This window comes from Anabas testudineus, chromosome 13 (assembly GCF_900324465.2).
Source record: "Anabas testudineus chromosome 13, fAnaTes1.2, whole genome shotgun sequence".
In the NCBI taxonomy this organism is placed as follows: Eukaryota; Metazoa; Chordata; class Actinopteri; order Anabantiformes; family Anabantidae; genus Anabas; species Anabas testudineus.
Genome location: NC_046622.1, coordinates 24599581 through 24616977, shown reverse-complemented (window position 1 = coordinate 24616977; position 17397 = coordinate 24599581). Strand labels below are relative to the sequence as shown.

Below are 17397 nucleotides of genomic sequence, written 5' to 3'. Positions count from 1 at the left end.
TTCTCTTCTCATGCAATGATTCCTTGAGCTGAACAGTCAATCAGTTGTCTTTCTCACCGACTAGTCCATCAACGGGGGTCCAGCTAGTGCCAGGTGTGCAGGACACCCAGGCCAATAGACATTCAACACTAGCCCAACATTGGCCAACCGTGAATATCAGTTTGTGTCATGACGCATAACTTGTGTGTGTCTTATCACAAAGTACTTATTTTCAAGTGTTTGGGTCCACTCATGTTCTCACAGGGCTACCTCAGTTTCACCAAGCTTTAGATAAAAACTATGCAGAGAAGTCCACAAGGGTTTCCAAGTACCTTAAAAACTATTAAACTAAAACTAACTTTTAAAAAAATAAATAAATACAAAACTACAACAGTGTTGTGTTCTTGAAAGAGGATGCCGTTTAGGACACTTAGTTCAAGCATCACCCGCCTGCGCCTTCCATGACAGTGACTCCTTTTTGGAGAAACAAACCACAAGCCACAGCTTTTTGAAAAGCTCCTCCAAGTGATTAGCATTTCAAAAATCTGTTCCTCCTGTATGTATGACCTTCTCAGCAATGCGCAATGACTGTGAAAAGATCATAGATTAGTATAATTCCCAGTATTCATGATTAGGCAAACAATGTACAAAATGCAGCTGCTATGCTTCTGATTACATAAGGCCTCTTCTAGTCTCCATTCAGTGGTTACAAGTTAGTTTTAGTTGTTTCAAAAGACAAAGTTGACAAATAAAAATGAATTTATTTATTACCTTTAGTCTGAAAAAGAACATCTACAAAGCAACATAAATGGGTAGGAGTAGTATTTAGCAAGAGGGCACAACAAAGGGTAAATAATTTATTATCCCTTCTATGCATGGTAGGTGTAATGCCTAGCCTCAGCCAGTGACACAGTAAAGTGGGCCAGATCTTTCTGCCAATTGGGACAGGGTAGTGAAACAACCAGATAGAAGCAGTGAACTGTAGTCTTTCTCGCACTCTTACACTTCTCTGCTCTTCCCCCTATACCAGCTCCCCATCTTTCACCTCCTCTGCATTCAGCCTTTTATCTATCCCTTTCCATGTCCCTGGTGTCAGTGCACTGTGTGGCGACACATCGCTGCTCCTCTAGTGCCTCCTGAATTATGGAAGGAGTTTTGAGGCAATGGCATTAATGAAACATGCAGCCAGGAGCCACATTTCACAGTGGCAAGGGGAGATGTGTTGTTTCAGTGTAAATTATTCAGCTCCAAAATATCACAGCAACCATCACGCCAAGACTGGTGGCAAGACGCCACCTGCCACCTCTGGTCTGCCACTCTTTTGCTTTACACATCCTAGCCACACTACTGGTGATAATGGGATGCTGTTGAAATAATGTCTACTGCCCAGAGAAGAAGACTGTGATGACTTCAATATCTTTTTAAGGAAATTACAGTTAATCAAAACAGAGTTTTTGAGTCTTATCCCTCTTCAATAGCAGAATAACACATCTCCAGTCCTGGGTGCAAAATCTTCTACAGAGCCCTCAAACCATATTTCAATTTAAGTAGGAACTTAGATGTGCAATAGACTTACAAATATTTAACTATTTTCCTTGTTTAGTTTTATTAGAAAAGGAATTAGTGTGTGAGACGTGCAGGTGTATATATGCGTGTCTCTAATCTACACATGTGCTATGTTGCTAATTTCAAAGATGCCGTCCTCACTGTGCACTCTCTTTTTTTTTTGGGTGCTATCAAGTTTGTATGTAATTTAGTACACCAAACCTTTAGTAAATCAGGGCCACACTGTTCAAACTGAAAAACTCAGTGCTTGTTGCCACAGTCTCTTGCTGCAGGTCCTTTGCAGTCACTTGTTTTATTTAACACATTGACAGTAACAAATCCCAGCTACAGCACTGTGGCTGAAGAGTCCCCAGTAAAAATAAATAAATAAATAAAAATACATATAAAACACTACTACGGCTCAAAAAAAAAAAAAAAAAAAGAGGGATATGCTACACTGGGCAAATTGACCTATGAATTTAATATGCTATAAACACAGACAGAAATAGTCTCACTTTAAGATAACAGTACTTCTGGAGCTGTATGATTGGTGCTTTAGATATCACTGAGCTACTCGGGATGGTGTGTGATGATGGGTGTTCATCCTGGAGCTCACTTTGACTTTGATTTGACACACTCTGAAGAGACCAGGCGCCAATGCTGGGTGTGTCTTCACACAGACAGCGAGGCGACATCACCTAATGGCCCTTATCTCAGTCTCCTTTAAAAGCATCTTGTAGTCCCTACCCTATTTTGCTGCCACCTCTGCAAAAAGGAAGCTCGTCTTAATACACAGTACCATCAATCCCACTTCCCTGCTGAGCACTGGTCGCTTCCTTTGGCCTCTGGGAACAGGCATCAGGTCCCACTGTGATTTTTATGTGTATAACAGATGTCAACTGGGGGCTACTGAGACTACAAAACCAAAGTACCGGTGCAGCCTCTCTCGGTGAATGAATGTGATTTTTTTGCATCTATTTGACAGTTGTGCAGCATTGCCATTGGAAGAAAAAAAAACAGCCACAGTTACAGTACAGTTACAATCCATAACACTGTTCCAAACAGAAAGACTAGCAGCAAAAGTCAGATTTAAATTGATTAGATTGCTAATTGTACTCCTTAAATTGTCATTCTACCTGATGTGAGAAAATAATTAGGCTCAGTGACAATGCATCCTGATTTGATTTTGACTTTCCTAAGAGACACCTTTTGGACCCTACAGATCTGTTCACCTCACTGCTCTTCCTGTCTATCACAGAGCCAGCTGTATGTGAAGGGCTGATAGCCATCATCTTGACACAATGAACACAGATGTCTGAAGATGACCTATCCTCTCTATATTGTCTGCACGCACACACACCCCAAAGAGCAGACGGGACTCAGCGGCACCAACAAGGCCTCCATGGGCTCCAATTAATACCCTAGCCCTTCATATCCCCTCATCTCCACATCTTTAAGAGCTGACTGCAGATTAAATATTTATGCCTCAGCATAGAGAGAGATAGAAGACTCTTACATGGCTATCAATAATAAAAAAAAAACATCCCACCGCTCATAGTCGCTCCTCGGCTGCCATCGCAGGCTGACAAAAAGGAAGGTAAAATGAGAAAAAGCCCAGCGTCTTAGCTTTCCTTTAATTTGGATGGCAGTGTTTGAGTGTGCAACTGGATAGCAAAGGACTGCAGAGAAATCAAATCAAAGATCACTACATGTGACACACTGAAATACAAGTCAAAGACTGACCGTGCAAATACTGTATGCCACAGGCAAAAACTAAAGTCAAAGGCAAACACTGTAACGACCACTGTCTGCTGGAAAAAAAAGTGTCCTCTTAACATGAGACTGAACCATACCAGTACGCTTGTTATACCTCACTTCCAAACTGTGATGTACAACTATGACACGATTTAAGTCCAAATTATTGAATTGAATCATAAAATAAGATAAACTCTATTAATCCTTAAAGGGAATTTCAGTCTTGTAGTTGGAAAGATAGTGAAAGTAGTAAGTAATCATCTGCTGTTGGCTGGGGTGCTGTAGAGCCTGATGGCCGTGGGGATAAAGGATCTCCTGTATCTTTCAGTCCCGCAACGCAGTGAGGTGAGTCGTTAACTGCAGCTAGCGCTCTGGTCCATCATGATGTTGTGTAGGGGATGGTTGGTGTATTGTAGAATGCTCTCTATCTTTTTATGTCTGCGTTTCTCCACCATAGCTTCTAGTGAATCCAACCTCATTCCTGTCACTGTGCAGGCTTTTTGCATCAGTTGGTCCAGCTATCTTGCATTCTTTCGTTTTCTGCTGCCTCACCAGCAAACTGCAGCATGAAACAGCACACCCAAAAAACTAGCATCTTGAACCAAGTCATCTTAGGAGAAAAACACAAACACAAACACCTTTTTTATATTGCACATGTGTGTGAAGTGACCAGACCAACTTATTGTCCAGATGCACACCTAGATGCTGACTGGATGACTACCACTACCATCTCCTTGGTTTTAGAGGTGCTCAATAAGAGGCAGTGTTTGTGACTTCAGTTACTGAAGAATTTTATCAGGCGCCTGTAATTCTCTTCCTGTCCATTCCTGATACACGCCTGAAATGGTTTTCAATTCACAGGCCACCTTGTACAGAGTTAATTAACTTCTTCTTAAACTTCTCTAAACCGTCAGTTGTGTCGTCCAGCGGAAGGGTGGGTACAGAGTCCTTACTAACCTTATTAGTACAACTACAAATACTGTACAAATACATATTACAGGGCAGATAAGAGTTCTCCTAAGGAAATCTACTAGGGAAATTATGTTTCTCTAATTCTCTACCCTAATTAGTATAACCAGGTTTTCCGTTTTCAGGACACTTAAGAAATCAGCTTACTCAAGAAAGCTGACTGTAACCTGGCTACTAGAGTACATATAGACACACTGACTGTTGGTAACTTAGTCAAAATTGAGGGCACACTTAAGCAGCATCACAATCACAGCATTGTGCAGCGACATGCCATCTCATCTGGTTTGAATAATACAAATGAAGAAAGAACACGAAATCGAAAATAAGATATGCCACACATACTGCCATAGTGTATTTTATAATATGTTCATTGCCCAAACTCACCAATTAACCAAATGCATATGTGCATTACGGAAACACAGACAATGATAAATGAAATCCACTTGGCCCCTAGTAACATAATGGGACAAGTGAGCTACAGTAGACATTAGTTATTCATGAACAAAAACACATAACAAACAAAGGAGAACAAAATGTCTGAGTGCACTCTCAGAAGTGCCCTCATTAAGTGAAAGGGGATACAGCTCTGTGAGGATGACAGCATTTAACAAGTACCTGACAAGTACCTCTATTGATCAGTAGTGATCTATTGCAACAGATGACACTACCAGCAGTTGCTTCTTAGCTCTGGGATCTTTTGGAATCCAGTCTAAGCTTTGAAAACTGTTTCTGGCTAAGTTCATGTAAATACCTTCCAACAACAAAAGCACTGGAATTAACTCAAATTTCTGGTCTCCAGCACCTCCCAGTGGTAAAATGTGGAAATTAATGTTAATGATGAGCAAATAATAATAATAATCCACCATAACGGAAAATTCTTAATTTTATACGTTCATTTTATTTTTTTTATGTATTCTATATGTTTTTGTGATGTTTTGTATCCTTCTTGTGTCATTAATTTGTTTCTTTTACTGTGAAACATGAACCATCTCAAAGGTTTCACATTAAAAAGTGCTTTTTGACTAAATCATTTATACTCTAATGTTCAATGACAATGTGCATTAGTTGACAAAGTTTGTAGTACACATTTCAAGCAAGAGGTACAAGGTGCTTTCCAAAGGAAAAAAGGCGAAAAAAAGACAGAAAGCCACACAATCCAATACAACAACAATCCAAACTACAGTTATTGTTACGACCCATGGAGTGCTATTCAATAAGCATTACATGATTCAGTTGTTGTATAAAACTTGATTTTGTAGGTCAATATGTACTATAACTGCTGGGACTTGGGCGGGACAATAAATTATTTTAAACCTGTACTTCTGGGCAAACAACACCAAATAGCTAAAAAAAAAAGTCATATGTGTAGACGTGAGATGTATGATTGGCACCTACATGCTCTATGGAACAAATTAATATCCACTAATGTGTTATTCTATGCTTCCTGTTTGTATGTGTAGTGATATATATACCTTGTAAGAAGGCAAAAAGCAAAGCACACCCTTGGCCACAACCTGGCATACATGGAGCAGCAGAGCACCGACTTCATCTTGGAAGGCATAGGTTTCAGCATGTTGAAAGGTGGCACAGAGTTTTCTACCCTGGGGTCCTGCACCAACAGTGCCCACCCAAACCTATAGAAAGGATATTAGAAATCTAAGCTTCATATCACCAATATACATCATAGTATAAAAAAGATGTGCAATCTCAGAAGATCAGTTTATTCTGTTTTTTTTTGCATTTGATATCAAAGTGCGTTTTGTTACATCCAAACCTGAGTAATTGGGCCCTTACTACTTAATTTTCATGTGCATGTGTACCTGATTAGCATAATAGCTGAGTCATAAGTCCAACTGGCGACTGCAAAAATGCAATTCCTGCCAACTACAGTGTCTGCCTCGACTTTAAAAGCCCTGAACAATTTCAGCACTTTGGAAATACTATATTTAGGACTCTTGTGGACACAAATAGCACTGTGACACGTGGAGCAAATACAGGGTCAAAGTTTTATGTTTAATAGCAGTTCTAATGAATTCAACACTTCCGCTGAGTAAACCTTTGAAGTTCTGAATGCCATGTTGACTTCATATGTTTGAGATAATCATGCATCTCATGGAAATTTTAAAGTCAGGTCAGGAAAGAACAAGTGTGGTTCCCCCTCTCTCTGAAATGTGTGAATCACCCTTATATAAAGTACTTCTTTTTTGTGTAAATCAAGTCACTTTAGTCCAACTGCCAGGACATGCACATGTTGTAGTATTCCTTGAGACTCAGTGTCATGGGCAACTGACCTGGGACTTGTTGATTACATGGTTGGCCTCCAGCTGGATGGAGAATTCTACTCCAAGTTCAGAGGCAAATGAGCCCATGGGTGATAGAGTTCCTGATGTCAAGACAATGCTGCGAACTGATCCACTTAAGTCAGAGAAAGCCTGGAAAACGCAGACACATATTATGAACATCTAAATTTTCAGCAGCAATTCATGCTGTTATTTTTTTATCAAAAAAAAAATAAAATAAAATTTTACAGTATTCAAGGAGAAGGGGAACTGCCAAAAAGTTCATCTCCTGCTACTCTAAATAATTACAAACTAGCCGCCCTCACCTCTCACATCATAAAAGTTCTGGAGAGACTGGTACTGACCCATTTGAGGCCTCAGGTGGACACATCTTTAGACACACTACAGTTCGTCTATCGTCCCCTGGCTGGACTATCGTCCCCATAATCTTTGCTGCTGTCGGCTAAGGCGGCAGCATTGTTAAGAGGAGGATGCTGCACAAGTGTTGAACATCATGGAGAGCAGCATCCTCCAACAGCCATCACGTGTATAATGACTATATTCAGACAGTGGAGAGCTCTGCTCCTACCTAACCAAACTAGCTAGTGACATTTAGTAACTCATTTTTTATTTTATGCATTTATACATTTCTTGGTATTGCACAATGATCTCTGCCTACAACTGCACAGGATGCTTAATAGGTTCCTGTTTGTTCTGTTTAGATGTGTACTTTCCATGTTTTATTTTTTCATGTATTATCTTCTGCATGTGTATGTATGTTTCTCTGTGTAATGGCTACTGCAACACCAGAATCTCTATCTATGTATCCATCCATCCATCTATACATCTGGGAGTTAGCAATATTTTCAGAAGCCTATGAAGTTGTGTATTATTTTCTATTTTATCAAAATTCTCACCACAGCAGGGTTGAGGCACCAGAAACTGAGTGTCAGGACTTCAGTTTTTACTCGAATGTTCTGCCGTTGTCTGCGGTGTGGCCGAACAATAAAACCATGGGCATCGGGGACATCAGGTGGGACCTGATTCATCCAAGCATAGCTCTTCTGAAGAGCTACACGGTAGTCTTCAGCAAATCTAGAAACACGGGGCAAATCAGAGGAACAGCAGTTTAGTTATGTACCCAGTAAAAAAGTCCTGATCTGTAGCACGGGCATGACTGGCAAACTGATGTGAGTTGTGTCTGACCTGCAATTGTCCCTGTAGAGAAAGTCCAGGACCATGAAGAGATTTTTAAGGACAGTGGCGGTAGCTGAGCTGATGGTTGGGATCTGCACCATGTCCTCTTTACCACTGACCAAACCAACATGCTCTTCCTTTTCCAGCACTGCAGCCAACTTTTTCTGTCATACAGAAAGATAGTGAAAGACAGTCAAAAACAGTTCACACAGTAACTATTTTAGACAGTTTTTATTTTTGCTTCAACATATTTACTTAGAAATAAAATAATGGATACTTCATTCAACTGACAAGTCTATTTTTATTTGTAATTTTAGTACAGTGCTGTGAAAAAGTAATTCCCACCTAAACCTGATAACTTGGCGGCAACAACTGGCAATGAGTCTTTCACATCACTGTGGAAGAACTTTGGCTCACTCTTCTTTGCAGAATTGTTTAAGTTCAGCCACATTGGAGGGTCTTTGACCATGAATGGCCTATTTACGCTCATGCCACAGCAACTCAATCAGATTGAAGGCCTCTCGAAAACCTTTTTTTTCTTTTGTTGTTTTTTTAGCCATTCAGAGGTGGACTTGATTGTGTGTTTTGGATTACTGTCCTGCTGCATGACCTAAGTGCACTTGAGCTTAAGGTCACAAACTGCTGACCAGACATCTCTCTTAGGATTGTCTGGTAGAGTGCAGAATTCAGGGTTCCAACAGTTGTGGCAAGTCCTTTAGCTGCACCTAGACCATCACACTACCACCATCATGTATGATGGTTGGCTTGATGTTCTTTTTATAAAATGATGTGATAGTTTCACACCAAATGTAACACGACATACTCCTTCCAAAAAGGTAAACTTTTGTCTCATTAGTCCACAGAATATTTTCCCAAAAGAATTTTATATTATAAAATTCACGTTATTTAGCAATTGTGAGATCGTGAGCCTTTATTTTCTATATGACCACCAGTGGCACCAGTGGCTATTTGACCACCAGTGGAGTTCACTTTGGAACTCTCCAATGTGAGTCGTTTTTGCCCCGTGTATGACTCCCACCATGGTTCCATAGAGCTTTGTAACCTTTTCAAGACTGATACACATCAACAGGTCTGGCAGTAATGAGGCCTGGGTGTGGCATATGAAATTTAACTCTGCTTTTCATTGACAAATTTACAAAAATAAATAAATAAAATCAGCTAACATCAGTACAGAAAGAACTGAATCTGAATCTGAATGATGAAATAGCATCTATTTAGTTCTTATGGGCTGAAGCTCAAAACATAAAAGGTATCAGTATCCCATTGCATTCATGTTATTGTTTCTATGGTGACGGCTCCATTAGCATCCATAGTGAATCCTCTAAGGTTATGGCCATGGCATCTTCTCTTTACCATTGACAATGAAATCTACAGTAACAGCATTCTTGATTTGGCAGTGTAACTTAAGATTACACCTCATATTTAAGATAAAAAAAAAAAAAACGTACAAACTACAAAAAGTACAAAACTACTACAAAAAGTTATTTACACCGATATACAGCTTGATGATAATTAGTGCTGTTTAGTTTTATAAGCCTACATGTGTATAAACAAAATTATTACAACTTGTGAATGCTCTAGAGTGTTGCCATACTAGCATCTGCTCTAGGGAGTCTTCCACGGAGTTCTTGTCTGAAACACAATAGGTAAGAATGCACCGACTACTCTCAGGTATTGATACCAGCCAAAACTCAGCTGCTGTTTCAATTCTTTGAGATCAGAAAGTTCCAGTATGTTTTGTTGTGAGATGCTTGTGCGTAGCAGTTGTGATGCTGTGGTAATCTTGGGCCATTTCAGTTTTGCAAAGCACTGAGATCATATAACCAGGCGTTGGGAGTTGCCACCAATTAGGAATGAATGTAAACATTGTGATGCATTGATGCATTTAGGTAAACAATTGTGTTGATTCAGTTTTTCAGCCATTCACATTATAGAGCTACAGTAATAGAAGTATTTAGTATTCTGTACATTGGTGTTACAATTACCACAAATATTCCACATTCCACTCCATTCTGGTCACTAAATGCTTAAGGCTTATATTTAACATTTAAACTGGACCACTTTTTAGTGGAGCTGCTAATTGTTAATAGTAATAGTAAAACTCACACCATACATGCTAAGGGTATGGTAAATTTCAAAAGTCTACAAGTAAGGCAAAGATATCCAATTTACCTTCAGAATGCTAAAGGTACCAGCAGTGATGCCCAAGGTGTGAAAGATACCCAGTACATCTTTTCCACTCCAGACTTTACTGGCGGCCTCATATCCCCGTTCAGACATCTGACTTTGGCTCTCCTGGATCCAGCTAAACAAAAACAAATCCCTAGTAATACTTACTCAATTGAAAAAAAACACAGAGATGCAAAATTAAGCCACTAAATCAACAAATTACTGACTTGATCAGGCTATAGCAGAAGTCTCTTAGTGGTTCATGTTCAGCAGGTCTGATGTTGTTGTTGACCATGCCATCCAACTCATCCCTGGAAATCAAGAGACTCTTGTGGTCCAACGTACAGCTGGCACTCTCCCGTGCACAGTCCTCAATGTTGTGGGCTTCATCCAGCACCAAGATCTGGCCTGCCAGGTTGATCTCCATCTGGAGAAGATAAGCAGTGAAAGAAGGTGAAAGGTGATGAACTGAGAAAGCACTGGTAATTTTGTGTCATCAGTTGAACCCTCTGGTTACAAGTGTTTTCATGATTTCCAAAATTCTTAAAACTTCTACAATAAACTGTACTCACACTCTCTCTGATCATTGGGTCCAGCAGATAGTTATATGGGCAAAAGATGATGGAGGCAGTCTGTTTAAGTTCACGAGCAGCATAGTAAGAGCATGAACGGATTCGTTTGCCCAGAGCAACCAGATCCTCAATGTCCCAGGCTTGATGTAGTCCATGAACACGCTGTAGTGTATACTGGTCCCGCATCCTGTGAACACCATGATAGTAGCGGCACGACCGACCCTGTGGTATACGCATATATTATATGTGATGCACAAAAGATCAACAAACCATACTGCCAAGACATACTTTGCTTATTAAGGACTAGAAATCAAGAACTAGTCATTTAACTAATAACATGTCATTTGTATGTCCATATTTAGTGATTTTTTAATGTAGGAATTTAAGTGTCTCCACATACATTTGGGATGAGGTCCTGAAAATAAATCTGGACCATGCTCAAGAAGTGGAACTGACAGTTCAACAGATGCCTGTCAAATCGTCAACCATGACTGGTAAAAACATTTAGTGGAAGCTAGAGTGAACATTTAGAAAAAAATGTGGACTAGATCATTTCTAAGTGACTGGCAAAAACTGAGACAGTATTAAATAAAAGGTTCACAATGATTAAAATGGCTTAAAAAAAGTGATCTGATGAACTATATCAGCATCTTTTATTCTATTGCTGCAACTGGTCTACACAGTTATGAAAAATGTCCCTTATAATTTTGTTTTTACTATTAACTTTGATTTTAAAACACTTCAAAATCTCATGTCTTCATTGTGTCTGTCAAATTCAGACAGTTGCGTGTAGAATTTCTTGTATTTCTAGTTTATAGCTTAGTTTCCCTTTTGATCAGACGAGACATACCACTGTAAGGCTGCAATCAATCCATTGTTGTCTTTTACATGTCATAACACATATACTGTCAATGTAAAAAATCAAAATCTCATGTACCAAGTCCCATCAGTCTATCAACATAGAGGCCTGCTTTAGATGCCCCACTCCATTCTTTATGAAACTGTTGAGGAGACACTGTCTCACAAATACTGTATACCAGTGCACTCTGTAACCCCCACACACAATAAAGCTATCTGGATGATATGTTCTACACTTGGACACTTTGTTGACACTGAACCCCGTCTTAATGATGAAATGGGTGTTGGGGTATTAATGGGCAGTGCAGTCACATTTAGGTACACGAGGACAGCTGACAGCATAGTTAAAATGGAGGGTGTTTTGACTAAAGACACCATTGGATTAATAATGTGTTTTTTTGCGTATTAATTACTTTGTGTCTGTGCAGCATGGTACCCCAATGCTGGCACGACTAGACCCTGAGGTGAAGATAAAAAGCATCAGTGACAGCCACCCCAGTAAAGGCCAGATATTTCATATGACAAGGCCAGACAATTGCCATAGGAGGCAAACACCTCTACTGCCAGCTTAATTGTCCTCATTAGAGTAGGCGCCTCAAATGTACAACAGTATGGATGGTTAAAAATGTCTCAAGTCTCAAAAAAAGCTGAATGGTTATTGACATAGTAGCGTGTAGAACAGTCTAACCATTCACAAACATGTTTACATGAAGACCGTGTCTGTCATGAGGGCTTGATGTTGACAGTTAGGCAATGGTCAATTCTGGTTAAAAACAGTACAATTCAGGACAAGAAGAGTTCATTGGGAGGCAAGAGTATGCAGACAAATATGGGGGTTGAAGTGGGCTGAGTTATGGACTGTAGATTAAGGTGGGCAGGTAGGTAGGTAAACAACAAGCTTTGGGATGACTAGCATGGTGATGAGAGCCTTCTTGTGTGGTAAAACTGCAATTTCCCATTACCATTTTTAAGTTATTTACAATTTTAAAATTGTAGGCAAGAGCCAGCAGATTTGAATCAACGCCCACTGTGATGACAGACCTAAAGCAAAAAATCTGATAAACAAGGTATAGACCTGTGCTTGCTCTAGGCTGAGTGCTTCCTCTGTGTGAAATTCCGTGTAGGACAAAAATGCATTATTTATTATGTAGTATTCTAATTGGCTAAAAGTCAAAGTGGATGCAACACCACCAGCCAATTTAAGTAGGTGATTAGGAATAATGCGAACTAACTGTTTCCAAAACATCTGCAGAAGGACAGACAGGAATCTGGGGTATTTATAACAACCTAAAATACTGGTGAATAAAATGTCACAGATAAATATTTACAAAACACAGTCAAAAGGGCCATAATAAAGCTCTTTAAATTCAGTTTATAAAGAAATGTGGCCAGGCCGGGTTGTGAGTGAGCCCATTTCTGCCCATCAATCCACACTATATAACCCACAATGACCATTTCCCTGTCCCTACCACTGAGAAGCAAACCTATACCATAATGCTGCCACCACCATGTTCACAGTAGATATTGTATCAGTAGTGTTCACAAGACACAGTTCTGCCCGCTGAGTTTTTTTTTTCCTCTCAAGACCTCACGGTCTTTTAAATGTCATTTATAGAGATGCAGAGAACGATCATCTGGAGCTCAGAACGTTCTTCTGCAGATCAGTCTGAGCTGTCATATTCCGTGTCTAGCACATTCACAAGCATAATGGTTCACATCACGCACTAAAACACAGTGAAGTGGTGAGAATTTCAGTTTCATTTCCCCAGCTCAAAGCCATATTTCTAAGTCAGGCTTAGTTATGCCTCAGGCTCGTGGTATGAGTGAAACGAGAACGAAAATGAAGCTTTGGAGAATTGGAGACAGTAACATCACAGCCACACAAATACGCAACATGTCGTCTGTGTGGAAGTTCTTAGTACTTTGAAAACACAAAGCTCCCATTTTAGCCTGTAAGGTTAAAATAATGCTTGGAGGAACAACCAAGAAAACAATCAGTGAATTGTTGTATTCTTCTGTTTCTATTACATGTTGTATCTGTTTACATCGGGAAAAGTTCAAATACTGCAGCTTTACTTTCATCTTTACCATTTGTCTAGCAACTCGGAGCACTTTTATTATGGGATTTGTTTAACTGAGAGTGAGAGAAAAATGGAAAATAGAAAAGTTATTTAATAGACATTTTTTATTACAACTAAATTATTCAATAGAGAAAAGTTACAAAAATGTTTGAATATGCTGCCAATTATAGTTCTTAGAAAGGAAAGATCGAAAGATTGAAATCGAATGGTCAGACAATTAAAAATATCAAAAATTGCCAATCAACCAAGAAAATACCATAAAGGCGTGATTGATAGCGAGCTGCTGAAATAGTTGTGTTACTGTAAGGCTTTTGTCCCTGACCAAGGGAGAAGACCCTCCATGTAGGCTGGAGGATGGGGTAGAGCTACATCTGCAGCTCTGACTATCCAGCACATACATACACTCATACTTTACATACGACATGGAGTCCAAAAGTCTAAAACTACATCAAAAGTTAGCTAATCTGAAAAGTCAGTAATTTTCTTGAAAACAAAATAATGGTTTAACAGATTTCATGTTGTTTTTGTTTTGTTTTTTCCTGTGATGCCTTGAACAAGTGTTTGGTGAACATTTCTGGGTTTTGTCAGTTAGGTCAGAGTGTGTGTCATGTGTGTTTGTTAGTGTTGATCCTCACATCCTTTGCCTCCAGCAGCTCCTTGCAGCGTTCATTGCGGCTGGAGTGAGATGCCACTTCCGGGTTGACACAGGTGTGATCTCTGCTGGACAAGATGGTCATTGGCACGCTGGAGTAAACCGTGCGTTTCAGCTCATGGGCAATCTGAGTTATCTGTTTATGTGTCCGAGTGCCAAAGTAGATTTTAGGAATATCTGTTTTGCCATCTTTGCCTTTGTCCTTCGCACTCTCTTTAGCTGAACCACATGGGCACCTGGAGCAGGGTTCTGGGGACTGAATGGAGAAGAAAAACAAATACCAAATACTGAAAGGTGGTTCACAACTAAATTTGAATTAATAAAGTAACAATCCCAATCTAATAATGTTAATGGCGCAGTAAATAACCATATACAATTTTTATACATAGATGTGTACTGTATGTATGTATGTATGTGTGTTCCTTCTGTGCTGACTCTAGTAAAACTGTTCATTAAAAATAAAGTGGCAAAATTACATATCCGGAAGTTACTATTTTTACATAATGTGCAAGAACAAAAAATTTCAGTAAACAAACTTTAATGCCGAAGACAAATGGTGCACTGCGGTAAAAAGCCAAGAAGTTTTTAAAAGATGCTTGTGTTATTCTAGCTAATAGTGTTAATAAGAAGAGAGTCTCAGTTCCTTTTTTTGCAGCATTTTCACTTTCAACTTTTGAGAGTGGGATAACCTACATTAAGTAAACAAACGTGGAGAGATTAAATACAGTTTAGTTTAGTTTAATTGAGATAGTGTTTAGATACATCTTTGGCAGCTAACACTAGCTAATCCTAATAAAAAAAATGCAGAAAACCACAAAAAGTATTCACATACTTTTTCTTATTGCTGTATCTTAGCATTTTCGCCATTGTTATCAGATAATGGAATCAGACCTTGAGTCAACATGTTCATTGCATGATATTATTTGCATTATCTTCTTTGAAAAAAAACAATGTTATAATGAACTGTATATGGTGTCACATGCAACTTGTGATGTGTATCAGAAGGTAGCACTTCTGAGGACAGATGAGTAGCTCCAGTTACCTGCCCGCTCAGATTTTCCAAGCATGTTTGCCCATCAAATATTACAATGTGTGATGAAGTGTATGCCAAAGAGAGCCCTTAGAGAGCTCCTCTCAGAGTTAAGAGGGATAACGAGCCCTGAGCCCATGTGAAAAATAAACAGAGGTGCTGCAGGGCCCCAACACCAGTTCAGGTTACCTTTCTCCTCTGGAACAGTTACGCTTCACAGCTTGGGCTCTGAGCCCGATCAACTTACCTGCTGTTGCCACATTAAATAGAGCCATCCAAATATCCTTCCCCAAGATGGACAATAATTACTTATTCATTGGCAGTTGGGGGAGAAGGGGTGGGTTGGGACAGTGTAGAAGGGCCTGCTGATGAATAGAGGCCCTTGTCAAAAGCTGCAGCAGGAAACAGCTGACACAAGAGTATCCTTTTACACGCCTGCCTCCTGAGATGCCAGGACAACAAGCTTTCAAGCCTTGCCCCACCGCCCAGAGCAGGCACCCCCTAGAAAGGAATGTAGATAACTGGCAAAAGGGGCAAATGGGACGCCAGCTCTGCTTGCAACAAGAACATACCAGCTCTTTCACAGTACATAACAATTCCATTGGTGTTGCTCCTTGGGTGCTACTAGCGATGACAATGCTCTCAGCTCGTCTCTCACACGTTAAGTGATTGAAGTGCTCTCTAGTTAACATAGTATTATAGGTACACTGCACTGTTTAGGCAGAATAAGTTTTATGAGTTTTACTACATCTTTTACAAAGTTTATTTAACACAGCTATACAAAGTTTCCCCAGGCATGATGAAGGTGTGATGAGCTGCACTGGCAGATATAAGTATATGCAGCAGATTAAACTATCTTGAATTGACACAACAGAGGTCAGTAGTTGCTATGCTCCCTGCCAACACCTGATAGATGGAAATCTCACACTCTAGGGGGCCAGTGAAAAGGCACTGAGTGGCCTCAGGCAGTGGATCACTTAGGTATCACTGGTGCCTCTTGCTGGACCCCAATTTGCTTCTCATTCCACAGCTTTTGAAGGCTTAGAATTAATTCCAATAAGAGTGGGCTTCAATAGCCAATACTTTGGAAGACATAACACCGAACACCCCCTCCTCCTGATATGACTGCACACTGCAGGTAGAGGCCCTTGCAAATACCTGCCCTCCAAAGCACCTGTTTATCCCTCGGGCGCAGTAACCAGCGGGTGAACCCCATTCAATATTTATCCCTGTGGCTTTCACAGATCAGCGGCCCAGGCGAGGCAAACCCTCTTAATTAAAACTGGAGCTTGCTTCAAAGGGCCCCATTCAGGCCGTCAGTCAGCGCTCGCAGGACAAAAGAGCCCTGGTCATGTAGCTGCAAGGAAACTAGAGACGGATACGCTTTTTCAGCTTTACTTTCCCTCCTCCTCTTTTTCCACCTCCCAACATCCACAGCTCTAAATCCAATCCACACACCTGTGGCAGGTTTAAACGCAGTTGCGAGTTCAACCATTGCTGCGAGCTTACTATAGCTGAGAATGTCTAATGATTATGGGTAACCTGTTCGTCTCTGGGACCTGCATAGAATTCAGGAACATGGATTATTTAACAGAAACAGCATCCTGATACCTTTAAGAGCATTGTCACTTGATGCACCTGGTATGGTTTCTTGTGACTGCAGTAACAGGTTGATACATTGCCGTATATTTTTTTCATGCAAAGACAAAAGAAACACATTTAACTAAGAGCAAAAAATGACTGGCTAGGTCACCAAAAAAAATTTCACTGACAGAAATGCAATTTTCTTATGATTTTTACCAATTTCTCATACTACTACACATGGACCTTCAAAATACTCCCAGCTGTCAGTTTATTAGCTCCACTTAGTTAAAGGATATCCTGAATAAACATTTGTACATCTGTAAGATTTGTAATCTTGAACTGAAACAACTACTCAATTGATTGATCTTGTTGATCTTCTTATACCAGCAACTATTTTGGTAGCTAAACTACTGATAAATACCACCTTCATGAAAATTATTCAGAACTGCCTACAGTGGCAAAAAGAACAAGGAGTCCAGCAACCGATGGTCTGGCCCCTGCAGAGCCCTGATCTCAATATCATGATGCAACTCACTACACGACAGAAGACACAACCTAAATCCACAAAAGTGTGGGAAGTTTACCATGCTGTTTTGTACAACCCGCCTGAGTCAAAGATCTTTTACAGCGATGTCTTCAGGCTGCTCCCAAATCAGGATATAACAGACCTAATTTTGTAAACATATGTAGTGATGACCCTAACAAC

At 39.9% G+C, this 17397-nt stretch overlaps 1 protein-coding gene across 1 annotated transcript in view; it reads right to left on the bottom strand.

The window, feature by feature from the left end:
• The window catches only part of brip1 (BRCA1 interacting protein C-terminal helicase 1), a 42122-nt gene that overhangs the window by 19917 nt on the left and 4808 nt on the right, over positions 1 to 17397 (bottom strand). Inside the window, 8 exon segments of the mRNA XM_026340791.1 lie at positions 5721 to 5882; positions 6540 to 6680; positions 7445 to 7622; positions 7734 to 7888; positions 9918 to 10050; positions 10142 to 10341; positions 10487 to 10708; positions 14061 to 14333. Of these exon segments, the coding sequence (XP_026196576.1) occupies positions 5721 to 5882; positions 6540 to 6680; positions 7445 to 7622; positions 7734 to 7888; positions 9918 to 10050; positions 10142 to 10341; positions 10487 to 10708; positions 14061 to 14333 (1464 nt within the window).